This window comes from Tyto alba, unplaced genomic scaffold, assembly GCF_018691265.1.
Source record: "Tyto alba isolate M040663 unplaced genomic scaffold, T.alba_DEE_v4.0 Super-Scaffold_33, whole genome shotgun sequence".
In the NCBI taxonomy this organism is placed as follows: domain Eukaryota; kingdom Metazoa; phylum Chordata; class Aves; order Strigiformes; family Tytonidae; genus Tyto; species Tyto alba.
In genome coordinates this window covers 7,125,534-7,141,599 of record NW_024881308.1, presented here as the reverse complement: position 1 = coordinate 7,141,599, position 16,066 = coordinate 7,125,534, and the positions used below count along the sequence as shown (strand labels likewise).

At 50.4% G+C, this 16,066-nt stretch overlaps 2 protein-coding genes across 5 annotated transcripts; one reads left to right on the top strand and one right to left on the bottom strand.

Annotated features, from left to right (window-relative positions):
* Window positions 1–1,163: 1,163 nt before the first annotated feature.
* Window positions 1,164–7,831, bottom strand: SLC2A10 (solute carrier family 2 member 10). Of its 4 annotated transcripts, XM_033003668.2 has the most exons (5): window positions 7,798–7,831; window positions 4,042–5,418; window positions 2,879–3,001; window positions 2,176–2,311; window positions 1,164–1,550 (listed from the first exon to the last, which is right to left on the bottom strand). In XM_033003668.2, exons 1-5 carry the CDS (start codon window positions 7,799–7,801, stop codon window positions 1,454–1,456), a joined length of 1,737 nt encoding a protein of 578 aa, XP_032859559.2. In that variant the 5' UTR covers window positions 7,802–7,831; the 3' UTR covers window positions 1,164–1,453. The 4 variants fall into 4 exon arrangements, with proteins under 4 accessions (XP_032859559.2, XP_032859560.2, XP_032859561.2 ...); XM_033003669.2 differs by lacking the exon at window positions 1,164–1,550 and having other exon boundaries at window positions 2,197–2,579; XM_033003670.2 differs by lacking the exon at window positions 1,164–1,550 and having other exon boundaries at window positions 2,197–2,576.
* Window positions 7,832–13,706: 5,875 nt separating this feature from the next.
* On the top strand, window positions 13,707–15,296 carry TP53RK (TP53 regulating kinase). Its single transcript, XM_042801283.1, has 2 exons — window positions 13,707–14,055; window positions 14,579–15,296. Exons 1-2 carry the CDS (start codon window positions 13,737–13,739, stop codon window positions 15,055–15,057), a joined length of 798 nt encoding a protein of 265 aa, XP_042657217.1. The 5' UTR covers window positions 13,707–13,736; the 3' UTR covers window positions 15,058–15,296.
* The last annotated feature ends 770 nt before the right edge of the window (window positions 15,297–16,066 follow it).

Below are 16,066 nucleotides of genomic sequence, written 5' to 3'. Positions count from 1 at the left end.
AACGGTCACAGTGCGCAGCTGTAATCTGGAGGCTGACTTTAACTCCAAGGACAGCCCTGACACTTTTTTCCCCAGTAAATCAGTCACCCCTGATACAGCTCAGGATCAGTATCAAGGGAATTTTTTTGCAGGAAAAGAGCATTCGTTTTCTGCTTTACAGGTGTCCTTGTGTGCCTTGAGGTGACAGCATCTGCAGTGCATGAGGGACTTCAGAAACACCAAATTCCAGCTGTAGCAGAGGTGCAGCAGGGAGTCTGATGCAGAGGTGGGTGAGGAAGGCTGTGGGTGACCCCCGTTGCTCAGAGGGAAGAGAAAAGCAGATCTGAAAAGTGATTCAGGCAGAGACCTGACAGCCATGGACTGAATTACAGCCAAGAACAGATCATTTTCCAGTGTTTTTGTGGCTTCTCTTTGAGACAAGGGTTCGGGTGACGTGGCCACATCCTGTGTGTTTGTCCCTGTAGTGCCAACCAGGTGTCAGAGTGTAGCACTCACTGGTCCCTAAGGAGCTGCATATTCAGGGGAAAACCTCACATTTTGGGACTTGGTTCCTTCAGAAGTTCAAGAGGTAAGGCTGGCTGTTCAGCAGGATACCAGCTCCTCCTCTCTCACAAGGTTTTAGGAGTGAGTGTGTTGTTGGTAGGGTGGCTTTTTATAATGTATATGTATCAGCAGGAGGAGTGAATTGTACAATTCACTTGAGAGAAAGAATGTACAATTCGCAGAGGCGGGAAACTTGTCGAAGGTACCAGAATACTGTATGTATTTTTGTACATGCAAACCCTGGTCATGAACGCAAACCAGGCTCTGTGTACAAAAGAAAGCAGCCAAACCTGCACATGAAACATACTTCTATACTTGTGTAGGCACGGGCCTTGGGCAAGCAGGTGGGTGAGCTGCTGGACCTTGACCCTTTGGGAGATGGTGGATGAGCCAGCACTCATTCTGCCTCCACTAAAACAGAGCATTTATTTGCATTAGCTCCCATCTCAGTCTCTGGGCTCCTACATAGATGTTGTAGAAGGTAACAATATTAATGTGTGCTGCTGAGTGTTTGACATATTCCTCCTGCAATACTGTGCTCTCTGTGAAAGCATCAAGTATTTTGAAGAACTGGAAAATAATACACCTTGCTCACAAATGAACTGCATGAATGGAGAGTATTGTCAGCACAAGTGGTGTTTTAATTCCTGTGTACAAAACCATTAATCTCTTAAATGAAAGGAGATACAAATAATGAAAAATAAAAGATACCAAAGGAAGGACATGTACCCTGCCTGGGACCTATGATCCTCCAAGGACCCAAAGGACAGCTATCGGCATGTCCCAAGATCTAAGGCACTGTGGTGAGAACCATCTCTGAGCAGAAGTCACCAGTTAAAGGCCATGGAAGAGACCTGATGGCACAGCCTGCTCCTTTCCTCAGGGCGATGCTGCAGGCATGCCATTGGTTTCATTTGCTGCTGGCGTGCTCCACTCTCTGGTACTGCGCGTGTGTGCAGCTTGCTCCTCTTCCACGTCTCTGCTTAGGCACGTTTCCTTCCCACACCCTGCCGGGCAACGGCGAAGCTCAGCTGCAGCAGCTGCAGCTCGTGGGGAGCCAGGCAGGGGGTTGCACCAGTTACCCCTCCCCAGCCACCCCCCATGGGGTGTGTGCTCCCCCCCCTTGGCATCGTGGCTGCGTGGCTGCACAACATCGACGCTTGCCCTGTCACCTCCTTCACAACCAAAATTCCACAAATACCACTCCACCTTCCCTAGCCCACTATGGGCTTTTCATGGAAATTACTGGGTGAGAGCCTGGGGCCTGTGTTACACCAGGAGATGTCTCTGCTCCAGAGGAGAAGGATCAGTCCAGGATCATTCTAAGGACATCGCAGTCCTCACCTGTCTGTGCCGTGCTCTGGTCCTGCTCTCCTCCCCTCACCCACAAGCCCCGGTTTTTAGCCTTTTTCCTCCCACGTGCCACTAGTGCCCTCCAGTAACACAGACACAAGGCTCAGGGCAGTGACCTGCTGATGAGCCATGCTGCAGCTCTGCACAAACCTGAGATAGTCTCAGATGCACTGACCAGACTCTGCAACAGCCCTGAGCTATCCAGTGCCATAGACCTCGAGGGCTGCTGGTGGGAAGCAACCAAAGCCAGCACTCACACTGGTAAACCACCAAACGTACCGTTTCCTGGAGAACTGCTGGTCTATCTCCTCTAAGGACTGTCCTTTTGTTTCCGGAACAAAAAGATAAATGAATATAACAGCCATCACTCCCATCAGTCCATAGAGAAGAAACATCCAAGAGAAACCAATGGCATCTGCAGAGAGATTCAAGTGCATGAAGGGATACAAGGGAAGCTGGTTGCTTACTGCGAGGCGGTCATTGGTGCCTGACAGGGTCATCTTATTTTGAGAAGCCCTCAAAAGGGCAGGGAAGCTCCTTATCTGCAAGGCCTGGACCAGGAAACAGCAAGGGAGAAGGATGGTCCACACTAGGCTTTGTCAGCAGCATCACAGAGGGAAGGAGAAGGCAGCCAAGCTGCAGGGCCCAGCAGCACCCGTGGAGTGCCTCAATCGAGAGCTCTGCTAGAAAGAAATGTCATAAAGCTACTGGCACGGAAGCTGCAAACTCCATGGTTTCCTGATACTGCAGTACTACAATACAGCCCAGTGGGCAATGGATGATTTTTATGAAATAGGTGACAGAGGGGCTCAGACCACTGTTCCAGGTGGCTGTTTTTTCTGCTCTCAGAGGCATCAGGGTCACACCTATTCCAGTGCTAGGTCCCCAGGGTTCAAAATGCCACTCAATCTCCAAATGGCTTGTGGTGGCCACCTTCCCTAACCAGCTGCAGGAGATGGAGGGATGGGGGACGGCCACTTACCAATTAGGTCCAGGAAGGAGAGGCTGATCAGTAAATTAGCAGCCCAGTTAAAGCTGTTACAGAAGGCAAAGGCTCTTCCTCTTATCCCAGCAGGGTAGATCTCACTGAGGACCAGCCAGGTCACTGTATGGATTAGAGAGATCAGAAAGGCAGTTGTGGGTGTTAGGCAATTTATTTGTGAAATGGGCAAGGAAAATTTCAGCAGGGGTTTTGAACTCTGGGTTCACCCAGCACCCACTGCTGGTGGTGTCAAACTTTCATCGATCTCAGAGTCAGGTCACAGTAGAAGAGTTCAAAACTCCCACATTCAGCACTCCATGGAGGCATGACGTACCAATAAACAGGCCCAGGGATCAAAGAAGAAAGCAAGGGAGATGGTCATTCCGTTCGGGGGAGATGGAAAAGATCTCGCATACAAGCTGTCAGGATGTGCTCTTTGTAAAGAAATAAGAAAGGAGTAGGATTAGGGAGACGATGTTGTGTTTGGGCTAAAACCAGAGCTAAAGCAGTATGTATCTTAAAGTAGTCTCCCCTATCCCAGGGTTATTTTGCTTGAAATAATTTACAGGGTCACGGTCAAACCCATGAGACTTGCTCACTTATGAATTTTCTTGAGTTAGATGCTGTTTTCTCCCGTCAAGGCATTTAAAGCAATAAATGCCAGAAAACAGTAGACCTCACATGAAAGCAAAACCTAATCTCTATTCTCATCTGATGAATACATAATGATTAAAAAAAAGACCAACTGATAATGAGAAACTTTCAAAGAGTTTCCACTTCCAGTTCTGCACTGTCTTTATCACACATCAGAAGCCCCTCAGTCCCTCTGTCCTCAGCCCTCCATTTCCTCCTCACCAGGGTGCTACGAAGGCTAAGTAGTGCTTGTGGGATGCTCTGATTTTCCAACGAGCTTCAAAGAAAACATTACAAGGGTAGTGATAGCATGCAAGAGGAAGTTATTCTAGTGCTGTACCAGCCCTATAGCTGGCAGAGCTGCAATGCTAGAAAATGATTCAGTGGGCAGAAGGGGACATATTTCTAGTTCCCAGACACTGAGCTGCTTGGTAAAGCAGATACATGAGGAACATTTCAAAGAGACTATAAAGATCAGCTCAAGTTTTATTCTCTGGGTTAGTGCAAGGATATATAAATACCATACTTACTTGGTCCAAATCCAATTGAGAAGGCGCTCACAAAAGCCATCATGCTCAGCAGCGTAATCCAATTTAAAAACCTATGTTCTGCCCAGGGAGTACCACCAAAAGGAGGGCCAGTGCTTCTCACTGTCTCTTCTTTGGCCTGACCTACCAAGCCCCTTTTCTGAGTGAAGGAAGAATTGGGAACAACCTCTCTGCTTTGAGAACTGGCAAAAGCTTTTGTGAGGCTCCTCGTGGAAGCAAACCTAGGGCTTGCCCGGCTTTTGCCAGCACCTAATGCTGGTGGGATGGGTGACATGGCAGGCTGGGAGGATACGGGTGTCAGGGGATGCTGGGTGAGGCTGTGGGATGCATTGGGGTCCGCGGCTGCTTTACAGTCCCTGGCCATGGCCAGAGGAGCAACGCGGCTGGTGAGGCCAATGGTGGTGACGGAGATGGCCATCACCATGCAGCCAGCCATGAGTAGCACTCTCCTGCCAGCCTTGTCTGCAAAGGCCATCGCGATGAGCGTGGCCACCACCTTTATCGCCCCCAGCCCAACAGAGGCCAGGATCGCCGAGGAGTTGCTCTGGAACCCCACTGAGTGGAAGATTTTGGAGGCATAGCCCAGCACATTGGGCTGCCCAGTGAACTGCTGGAAGATCACCAGTCCCAGGCCCACCAGAGTCCGCCTTCTCATGTTGTCTCTGGTCCTGAAAAGGTCAAGAAATGAGTAATGCTTCTCCTTATAGGGCTCCCGCCTTGCTGCTGCTCTGTCCTCTGTGTCCTGCAATTGAATGAGGCCCTTTTGGCAGTCTGAGTCCCATGAGCTTAATTTAACAGGGTTCACTGGGAGAAAGAGGATGCTGAGGAACTGCATGGCCGTTGGGGCAATGGCCAGCCCAAACATGTACCTCCATCCCTCATCCATGTCTGCAAAGATGTAATTCAGTGCATAGGACAGCAGGATGCCTACGGTGATGCCTGCTTCGTAGAGAGACACCAGCAGCCCTCGCTGATGAGCAGCCACCATTTCTGAGACATAGATGCAGCAGGCCATGGACGAGACAGAGATGGCAAAGCCCACAGTCATGCGCCCAATGACCAGCCCAGTAAATGACCTCGCCAGTGTAAGAATAAGGCTGCCAACCAACAGGACCAAGTTGCTGGTCAGGATTGCTCTCCTCCGTCCATGGCGGTCAATGAGGATCCCCCCAACCAGAGAGGCGAGGAGAGCTCCGATAAGGAGAGCGCTCACGAGAACTTCTTGCTTGAAGCAGCTGAGGTGGAAGTCTATCTGCAACTGCAGCAGTGCACCGGATATAATCCCCAGGTCGTATCCAAATATCAGCCCGCCCAGGAGAGAGACTGTTGCAGACAAAAGGAGGACCAGCAGTGAACGACCTGGAAAACAAGCAAGCAATGCTAGATTCAGTTTTCTGGTGCTAGTAGACAAGCTGTCAGCATGCACAAGCTGGAAAAAGCTCTGCCAGGGCACCCAAGGTTTTCCATCTACAAAGCCATGATGCTGGGTTTCCCCATAGGTCATGTGCAGAGAGGCACTTGCAGATAGTCACACAACCTACTGGGCCCGCACACCCTTCCACTAACTGCAGGGGCACTCATTTGGGGTGCAGAACTGTGAAAACTGGACTTTGTTAACAAAGTTAAGACTTGTATTTAAGCGGAGGACAGTGGTTTGTAGTGCCTGGAGTTGTACTGGGGGATCCTCTGTGATCTCCCTTGATTCTAATTACAAAACCTGTTCTGGGCAGGCAATGCAGCTTCTGCTCTCCAGTTCTGAATCGTTCTGCATTATCATTTTCATGTTTTGGTGCATGTGGCACCGTCAGCTCTCATTGCAGGCTCTGCATTCTCACCTCCTATCTTGTCATTAAAAACAACTGCTCACAAAAGTTTATTTCTCCTACTTAATCTTGCACTCTCAGCATGGTTCAGTGGGGGTGGCACTGATTTTTTCATCTCTCCTTATATAGGACACAGTGCCCAGGATCCCCGAGCCAGTCACAGCCTTCTCAAGCTGGTCGAGGACTACAAGACAAACTTTATTATGAGCTGAAAAGCTCACTGTTGCTTGCCCCAAATACAAGAAGCGATTCTTTGACCTTGCTCTTCCCACATAACTGAGTATGCAAGCTTAGGAAGTTTAGCTAAAGTAAGAACAAAAAACAACAGCAAAAGCAAACCAAACCCAAACCAACCCACACCAAACAACCCTATAAACTCAAGGTGCTTGCTGCACATGCTTGTCACCCTGGGGAGAGGATGAAAGGGTGACTATGTATGAATCGTTAGTCATGTCAGGGCAGGGGCACTGCACATGGTGTGAGAGCCAGTGCTGATGTACCCCTGGGGAGCAGCAGTGACAGTGACACACCCAACCTCCCCGCCAGTTACAATTTTGAAGGCACAGGTAAAGTGCATTAGCTTAGAAGCTTGTGCTGGTTTCCAGCATAGAATACTATCCGTATTCTCACATTCACTTTGTTTAATTAGAAATACTCACAGTTTCAGTAGACTGTATGTGGAAAGAATATAGCCACAATCACCAGACCATGGAAAACTTTCCTCACCCTAAGGGCTTTTTTTCCCCTCACAAACTGTGTTTAAATAGGAAGTGTCTCAATTCAGCCTTTAATTACAGCTAGCAACAAAGGTTATTTCTCAGTGATGGCTATATTTATATTTGTATTTATTCTGTTTTATTTGTGTTACTTATACCGTCTCAGCTACATGCCAGTCCTTCCCACCATGTTCTGTGTGACTACCTGCACTGCTTTTATCACTCCTTGTACACATTGTACAGATAATTAGAAGAAATATTTGCTCACTGAGAACAAAATGCTTTGCATAAAGTGGGTGGGCCATTAGTTTCAAGCCACAAACTCAGTCAGCCCCACTGTAAATACCATCGCTGATTCCATCAGATTTTGCTGTATTTCCTGTTAAACTTCATGAGCAGGAAGAGTTGATGAACTCTGATTGAACCCCAGCTTTGTATATAGTCTATTCTGATGTAGTTGGGGAACTTGAGGACTTTTCAGATCTTCACATGGGGACAGAAGGTTTGGTGGGTGTCCCAAGGAGCTGTGCCAGGCGATTCCCTGCCTAGGGCAGGCTCTGCTCGGCTGCTCCGGGCCCGGGCAGTGACCTGTGCCGCTGCCCTGGCTGCTCCGGGCTGACTTTTGAGCTGCTGAAGTCCCTCTGTGCCGCCGCCTCTAGCAAAACCGCCGCGCTCCCCCCGGCACCCCCGGTGCTCTGGCCCCCCACGCAGCCCTCCCCGCCCCGGCGGCGCTCCCGGGGTGGCCCACGGGGCTGCGCCACGGGGAGTTACTTGTCTCTTTATGTTTGCTACGTTTGCTGCTGGAAGTGCTAAAAAAAAAAAAAAAAAAAAGAAAGAAAAGGGGTTGGGGGGGCTGGGGAGGAGAGGCAGCCTCAGCCTTTAGGAAAAGTTTAAAACTTAAAAAAAAAAAGAAAAAAAAGGAAAAAGAAAGAAAGAAACAAACAAACAAAAAACCCCAAACAAATTAACAGGAAAAAAAAAAAAAAAAAAACAAAAAGAAAAAGAGACAAAACAAACCAAACACACACACACACAAACAATAAAAAAACTAACCAAACTTTTTCCTGGGGCAGGACGCATCCGTTCCCAGCCCGGCTGCCCCGTCCCGAGCGGGGTCGCCGCCTCCCTTCCGCCGGCCCCCGCGGAGCCCCCCAGCCCCTCCGCGGTCCCCCCGCCCCTCCCGCCCGGCCGGCACTCACCCATGGCGCGGCTCGGCGCGGCTCGGCGCGGCTCGGCGCGGCTCGGCGCGGTTCGGCGCGGCTCGGCGCGGCTCGGCGCGGTTCGGCGCGGTTCGGCGCGGCTCGGCGCGGCTCGGGGTCCGGCGGCCGGAGCCGGGCCGCTCAGCGCCACGTCGCTCCCGGCCGGGCAGCCTGGGGCTTGTAGTCGCCCTGCCCGCCCCTCGGGGAGCCGGGGAGGGGGCGGCGGGGGGTGTCCCTCCCTCGCCGGGCTGTGCCGCTCGGGGCTCCCGGGCGGCCCCGCTCCGGGGCGCGGATGCAAAGGGCCGGGGAGAAGGAGCGTAACTCCGGGGTGGTGAAGGAGGGAGGGAGGGAGGGAGGGAGGGTGGCGGGGCCGGGCGTGGGACCGCGCGGGGTGGCCGGGGACATTTCACCGGGGGGATGTTGCTAATTGACCTGGAAACGAGGATGGGGCAGGGGATGGCTTTGCTTGCTGGAATGACAGCTCTGTCCCCACTTCCTATTCCCACTTGAGCTGGGAATAGGAAGCCGCTCTCCTCGCTGGCTGCAGACCCTCTGATGCAGAGTTTCACTCCTTTAGACTAGAAAGCCTCCAGGAAGCCCACAAGAGATTGAGTTATAGTTTTTAGGTAGCTCGACTGGAAAGCCAAAGATAGCCTGCTAGGAAGAGAGACTGTTTCAAAGCTAAACAAGAAAAAAAGCAGCATGACTGAGTTTGCAGCCTCTTTCTCTGCTGTGGGAAAGAAAGGCTCAGTCTCTCCAGCTTATCTCCTTCCCCCTCTATAGTGCTCCATCAGGCAAAGCATTTCAGTATTCACCTTCCCTCACAGTTAACATTCTCTTTCTGCTGAGTGGAACAGAAACTTTCCTACTGGCTGCTGCATAGAAGACACAGGGACTTGTACTTGGATGCACGATTTTTTTTTTTCTGAGTCTGAGGCTAAATTCATGTATCCCAAAGACCAGTTTGTAAAATAAGGATTTTACAAAACTTGGTATGTCTCGAAGGTGCTTTTAAAACTCTTTAACACACTGCGAATGTTCTCCCCCGGTGCTGCTCATGCAAAGTGCAGTTGCAGGGCGGGCTGGGCTGTGGTGAAGCACACACGATGCTCAGAAGTTTGCTGTAACCCCACTGGAGCAGGGACCAATGCAGGGAAGATGTGCTGTCACAGGCTTGGGACTGGGCTTGCACAGCCTGCCTGGAGCCATGCAGCAGGGACTGCCACCGAAGGGAGAGCGTGGATGGCCATAAACCTGCACTGTGAGCTGGGATGGGACTGCAGGTAATGGTTCATTTAATTACTTGGTTATAACAACGAGAGCTCCAGCCCAGTGCTCCATGGAGCCCATGATGGTAAAGTTTTTTACCTCAGGCTCAGGCTGGGGAAGGTCTGCATCAGTGACCATTGTGCCTGTGGTGCAGGCACACCCCTCTGACCCAGGTAATGTAAATACGTTGGGTGAAGAATGAGAAATGTGATTTTTTTTTTTGAAAGAGCTTCTTCAGTCATTCCACATGTTAACTTAATGGAGCATTTAAGAGAAATCATTATTCTTCTAAGTAGGGGGATACATGTCATGCCTCTGCTCTGCAGACCAGCGGTGTCAACTCTTTTTTTGCTCCAACTCATAGTCTTGGTTATGCTTGGGATGTGCAATACCAGATCATGCATATCCTTTCAGCCTTAATCTGTTGGATATCTGGCCTGCAATATGGGCAGCAGCTGATCAAAGGTTTTGGTTTTGTTTCTTCTCAGAGTCATAGTGAATATTAAAAGTGTTTCAAATCACCTACCTGGTCTTTAGATTAAATTAATGCTTCCCACTTATATACTCTAATTTCAGTGGAAATAACAATATGTAAAAGTAAAAACCTTGTAGCTGATAGAAACCCACAGCTGCACAGGGATCACACATGCAGTGAAGAATGGCTCCAAACGCTAACTCCAATCAGCAGAAACCAATGATGCTCATGGAAGGGGCTTTTCAATAGGATTTGTAATTCATGTCAAAGTAGTTTAAATGCCTATGAAATCATGACTAGCTCTCACGACACTCAGAGGGAGAAATGGCTGCAATTTTCTCTCTTCCCTGCACGAGGCTGGTTTGTGGGGGGCAGCAGGCACTACAGCTCTGTGTCTGGGCCCACATTCCAAGATTTGGGAACACAGGGGGATGCTGGGGATGCACCGTGATCTTGTCCATGATCTCTGGCCCCTGTAGCTTCTCCCCGGAGCTCAAGCCTACACATTTTGTGTGCATTGCGTTATGAACTGAGAGAGATGTCACCTGTGTGTGGTTCCCTACCATGCCAGGCAGAGAACCAGAGGGGAGCTACGGTCCTCAGCAGTCACTGGGCAAACCCACTCTTGGCTATGTGGTCTGCAATTTGCATGAACAATTCCTTCCTTCTGAAATTATTTCAGTGTGAGGAGGAAGAAATTATATTTTTCTCCACGGTCACTCACTATTCATTTATCTTCCACCCTGCCATTTCTGGAGGCTTCCTGTTCTCTGGAAGGACAATAAAGATTATTAGCACAGACAGCAAGGAGGCTAGGTCCTGGGGAGTATAGGTAGAGCTTTATGGTATGTTTACAAAAGGTGGCCAAAAAGATGACATCAGTATGTACAGAAATGCAGCCACCACACTGGCACTGCACATGGCTGGGGCTTATGGTCCTCTGAAAAAAAAACCCAGCCTGTTATGATTTACAGCTGGGATAATTTTGGGGGAAAAGATCTTCCTTTTTGGTTTTTAAAGTACATCTTTCTTATCATGCCATTTGTAGTTATTGGGTATTCTGGGCCTGCTGAAGTCAATAGCTTTGCCCCTAAGCTCCACATAAGAAGGTCTGGAGGGGTTGGATCCACCAGGACTGGCTCCTGCTTCATGTCTGCCAGCACGTTTCTAGCCTTGCTCCCTCCTGCGATGCCTTCCCCCTCCTCTCGAGACTGTGTGTCTTGGCAGTGCCATTTCCCCATCTGATCCGTATCTCGCTCTTGGCTGCTGGGCTCACGGGGCGCAAGGGCGCGTTCCTGCTTCGCAGATGAACAACGCATCTCCGGGGCTGAGCTGCAGGAATGTGCTTCCTGAAGAGCTCGGCGTTTGAAACGGCAGCCTGTGTTTGGTCATACAACCCGGCTGTGATTACTGAAAATGTTACTCTACCTCTGGGCTGGAGCAGCTATAAGAAGCTTTAAAATCTCAAAATAAAAAACAAACAAACAAACAAACAAACAAACAAACAAAACAAAACAAAAACAAAAAAAAAAAACAAAAAAACAAACAAAAAACCCCACAACAACAACAACAAACAAAAAACAAACCAAAAAAAAAAAAAAGAGAAGAAAGAAGTCTATCCTGGAAAAACAAAGACGCAGAGTTCAGCAATGCTCATCACACTCTCAAGCACATTTTCTCTAATTACAGTTGACCCTTAGGAAGGGATCCATGGGACCAAACTGACCAAGCTCAGTTCAGTTATTGATGAAAATCCATGAGCAGGCACTGGTGTTACAGCTGGCTGGGACGGAGCCCACTCGCCAGGCACCTGCATTTACTGAGTGCTAGTTTACAGCCCAGAGAGCTTTCTCCTTATGACACCAGGCTGCACGCATTTTCTTTTCTGTTTCCCAACCCTGGCTGGTAATGCTGGTCAGTACTGGTGGTCACCCCATGGGTCCTGTTCCCTGCACATTTTAGGCATGCCTCCAGCGTGGCAGCCTGCTGCAACCCTGGGTGCTCCCCTGTGTCCCCATGCCCCTCTGTTGGGTGGTCGGTCCCTACAGCCCACCCTGCCTGTGGCATCCTCTTGCTGGGGGAACTGTCCAAGATCCATAATCCTGACCTGCGATGGGAGTCAGAGCTGTGAATTCACCCACAGGAGGGTTTATCCCTGGGCCCACACTTTGCAGGTTGAAGACACCACTCCAGAGCCACCAAGTGCCTTTAGCTGTGCGTGAGGAGCCACCCGAGCCTTGATGTAGCCTAGATTCAGCCCTTCTCCAGTCTGTCCAGCTCTGAGGATGGCAGCCTGCATCCTTAAATCAGCCGGGGGTGAGGGGGGGGAGCTGCCTGCAGCACTGCAGCCTGCCTGATGCCGAGGGATTGGCAGGACAGCGGGGAGGAGCCCAGGGGAATTGCCTTGGTTTCCATTAGCTTGGTTTGCTGCACTGCAATTTTTAACTCAATTACATTGTTTGTAAAAGGAGAGTTTATAAATGCTTGTCACCAGGAGAACAAAGTTACATAATTAAACAATTTACCAGAGAGTCTGTGGCTTCAGTGCAGTTCTCTGGGGTGATTCAATATTCCAATAAAAATACTGGGTGATACCATAAATATTGTAAATGGCTCTAGATGGTTTCCAAGGGCTATGTCAACTGTTTATTGCATTCAAAAAGACTAAGTGAAATCACAGGGAAGATAAAAACTAAATAAATAAAATAATGGGGAAAATAAAGCAAAAATATTTTCTTTTGTATTTTGAAAGCTCTGGAGGATGTTTTTGGACAGCATGAGAGAAGACCACTGTATTTACCAGAATAAGGAACCGAGGGTGTCTGTGTGCACTTGTTCATAGGTTATATATGTATGTCCCCAGGGTGTCTGTGTGCACTTGCTCATAGGTTATATATGTCTGTCTGTGGGCGCTGTGCACAGATGTTTAGATAAAATCTGCCCACAACATAGGGAAAACCTCTTTGTTTTTTTCGGTTGCTTGTGACATTTGCAAATTCCAGCCACAGAGCCCAAGAACACATCTCTTTCCCTGGCCAAGCCGTCGGGCTCCTGCAGCCCTGCCACGGCGAGGGCAGCCAAAGGAGGATGTCACGAGTGGGTGGAAATGCGGGATGGATTACCCATATCACTGAAAACTTGGGAAGGTTGTTTAAAAGTTGTTACTCAAGCAAGATAAATATTTGCCAGGCATGATCCCACCAAGGAATGTGTTAATAAAATATAAATGTTCTGAAAAGGAAATAAATGTTGTGGATGAGAAAACAAGGACAAAATGAACTTGTGGCACCTCCAAAGGCAACAACTGAAAACATATTTACACAGACTGAAGCCTCTTCTGTCTTCTGAGGAACATAAATTGCAGTATGTGCAGATGACCCATTAGAGTAGTGGGTTTTCAGTGTGCCATAAAAACCCAAATACCTCTTCCAAGATAATGTTTGTCCACCTTTTACTAATGTGGAGATGTGGGGCTTGGCTGCTCGAGGGAGCTACTCGACTCACCGCATGAGCAGCCCGTGCCAGCGCCCAGCACAGAAGCTTTGGGGCTGCCCAGGGTGGGCACCCAAGGCCATACCGTGCCGCGGCAGGCTGGCAATCCCCTGTAGCCTACGGGCAAACCCCTACTCCACCCCAGCCACAAACTAGGCAGCTGCTGGGGATTTTTATGGGCTCCAGCGAAGGCTTTTGGCAGACAAAGCACCAAGAGGCAGTGGTGGAGCCCCGGAGGTGATGTCCTGGTAGGGGAGTCCCCATGGTGATGCCCCAGTGATGGAGCTCCAGGGCTGATGCCTTGGCAGGTGGCTCGGAGGTGGTGCTGGGGGCAACCACAAGACCCCACTTGCCGCTTAGGGAAGATGCACATCCATCAGCTCACTTGCAGGCCCTGCGGATCTCACTCTCGCACTGGCAGAAAAACGCGAGAAAACGCCCCAGCTGGGGAAGGCTGCAGCTACTCAGCGGCCCCCACCACGGCAGAGGTAAGCAGAGGACAGCAGGGCTTACGAGGGGCAGCACCCAGAAGGGGTTTTGGAAGAGGCAGCACCAGCAGCGAGAAGGCGGAGCGCTACAGCGAGGGCGGCGGGGAGCGGCACAGGCGGGGCTTGAGGAGTTCGCCGGGTTCCGGCCTGGGCTGCCGGAGGTGGCCGAAGCGCGGGCGCGGCGCGCAGGCGCGGTGTGGCGGCGCGGGCCTGTGATGGCGGCGGCGGGCGGCCTGCGCTCCGGCATGGCGGGCGCCGCGGGCTCTGAGGCGGACGAGCTTGAGGCCGAGGCGGGCGCCGCGGGCCCTGCGGTGGCCGAGGAGGAGCCGCTGCCGCCGCCGCCACCGCTGCCGGGGCTGCGGTTGGTGCAGCAGGGCGCCGAGGCGCACGTTTACCGGGGGCTCTTCCTCGGGCGGGCGGCGGTGGCCAAGCTCCGCGTCCCGAAGCGGTACCGGCACCCGGCGCTGGAGGAGCGGCTGAGCCGGCGGCGCACGGCGCAGGAGGCGCGGTCGCTTCTGAGGTGCCGGCGGGCAGGTGGGCCCAGGAGGCGGCGTGAGGCGGGGCTGCCCCGGCAGCACAGACCCCCCCCCCACACACACACACACACCGCCCGGGGGCTCCGTGCTCCCCCGCAGACCCCCGGCTCGGCACGTCGCTCGGAGCAGACAGCGGGCACCTGAGGGGTCCCCCCGCTCCAGCCTGGAGGCTGCGGGCCGTTTCTCCTCCTCCCGGGGACACCCGCTCTGCTTTTCCGCAGTGCCCCCCCTTCAGACGCAGCTGGCCCTCGGCCAGAAAGCCCCCGTGCGTGTGTTGCGGGGGGGGGGGGGGGGGGCTGAGCTTGCTGCCACGCTTTTGCTGCCAGCTAGTTTTAAGGCTGGGGCAACGCAGGTTGGAACCCGGGGGGTGGCGGAGGACATGCCTGGGTGTGGGTTTATCGGTGGCCAGGAGTGATCTCAACTGGCGTTTCTGCTTAAGGCTTGCATCGTCTCTGTTTTGTCGTTAAAGTTGGAAAATCCTGTAAATTAACTGCTAGCATTTCATTTGTTTGTTCCAATAGGGATTCCAGCTCCAGCAGTCTACTTTGTGGATCATGTCACCAACTCCATATATCTTGAAGATATTGTAGACTCAATTACCGTTCAAGATCATATTAATTCTGTCCGAGGAAGTGGAAATGATACCAGTAGCCTCCTTACATTAGCAGAGAAGATGGGTGAGCTGTTAGCAAAAATGCATGATCAAGATCTTATACATGGGGATCTTACAACTGCCAATATACTTCTGCGGCCACCCACGGAGAAGCTAGACTTGGTGCTGATAGACTTTGGACTCAGTTTTGTTTCGGGTCTTCCAGAGGATAAAGGAGTTGATTTGTATGTTCTGGAAAAAGTCTTCCTTAGCACTCATCCAGATACTGAAGCTATGTTTAAAGTTCTGCTAAAGACCTATGCAGCTAAATCTAAAAAATCTGGTCCTGTGATCAAAAGGCTGGATGAAGTACGACTAAGGGGAAGGAAGAGATCCATGATTGGGTAGAAGAGAGTAGGCTTAGGGATGGAGAAATGTTAATACTTAGGTTTTGCAAATATGGTTATTTATATTTCCAGTTGGTTTTATTTTACAGATCGCTATTTTGATAACTGTCTTCAAATAAATAAATTTTAATGAGTTGAAGTGTCATAAAGTAACCAAAGTAATTCTTAGATGGGAGCACAGATGAGAGAAACAACTAAAGGTCACTTCTTTCCTAAATTAAATATTTCTTCTAAAAACTAGTTTACAGTGTCAATCTACTCGCCCTCTTCGTGTGGTTAGAATCTTACAGAGTGATCTTTCAGCCTGTGGACCATGGATTTGTGGGAGGTAAGAGGGAACTGGGGATACCAGAGCGTCTATAAAAGGTAATTAAGAAAACCAAATGTCATTTTGTCTCAGAAGACTTTACAACAGAGTGCTTAAATTCATTATAAATGACTCTACACATCTTGAAAATTTTTAGGAGTGCTGAATTCCAGGACAGGCAATGCTGAAATACAGTGCTAAACATAAGACAGGTTCATTTTCTTCCAGTAGTAATTTTGATAGTCAGTTAATATTTTCCTTAATTTTGTTAAGCGAATATAAAAATTGTTAAGCACAGTTTTCTGCTGAGAAACTTTAACCAAGAAGCCTGCTGTAAATTTCCATTTTTGGAACCTTGTAGGAGGGACAGCTTGTGATGCGATTGCCTGTCTAGGTAGGCGGTTGGCAGAGGTAGGCAGTAATGCTGTTTTTTTGGTAACATTTTCTCTGTATTACTCGATTTTCTGGATTACTATATCCAAGTGTGAATGTAAGATGGCCCAGTGGAAAAACTTATAAACCCCCCAGCATTTGGGCTAGAAGATGCAGCGGGGAGGGGCGGTGGTGGGCATGGCTCTGCCTGGCCCGGGAGAGGGGGCGATGGTGGGCTGCTTCCTCCACGCTTACAGCAAAGCAACCTCAGCAAACCCCCCAGCCTGGGGACACGCTCGGAGGGGCCGGGGCGACCAGGAGCCCTCCCGCT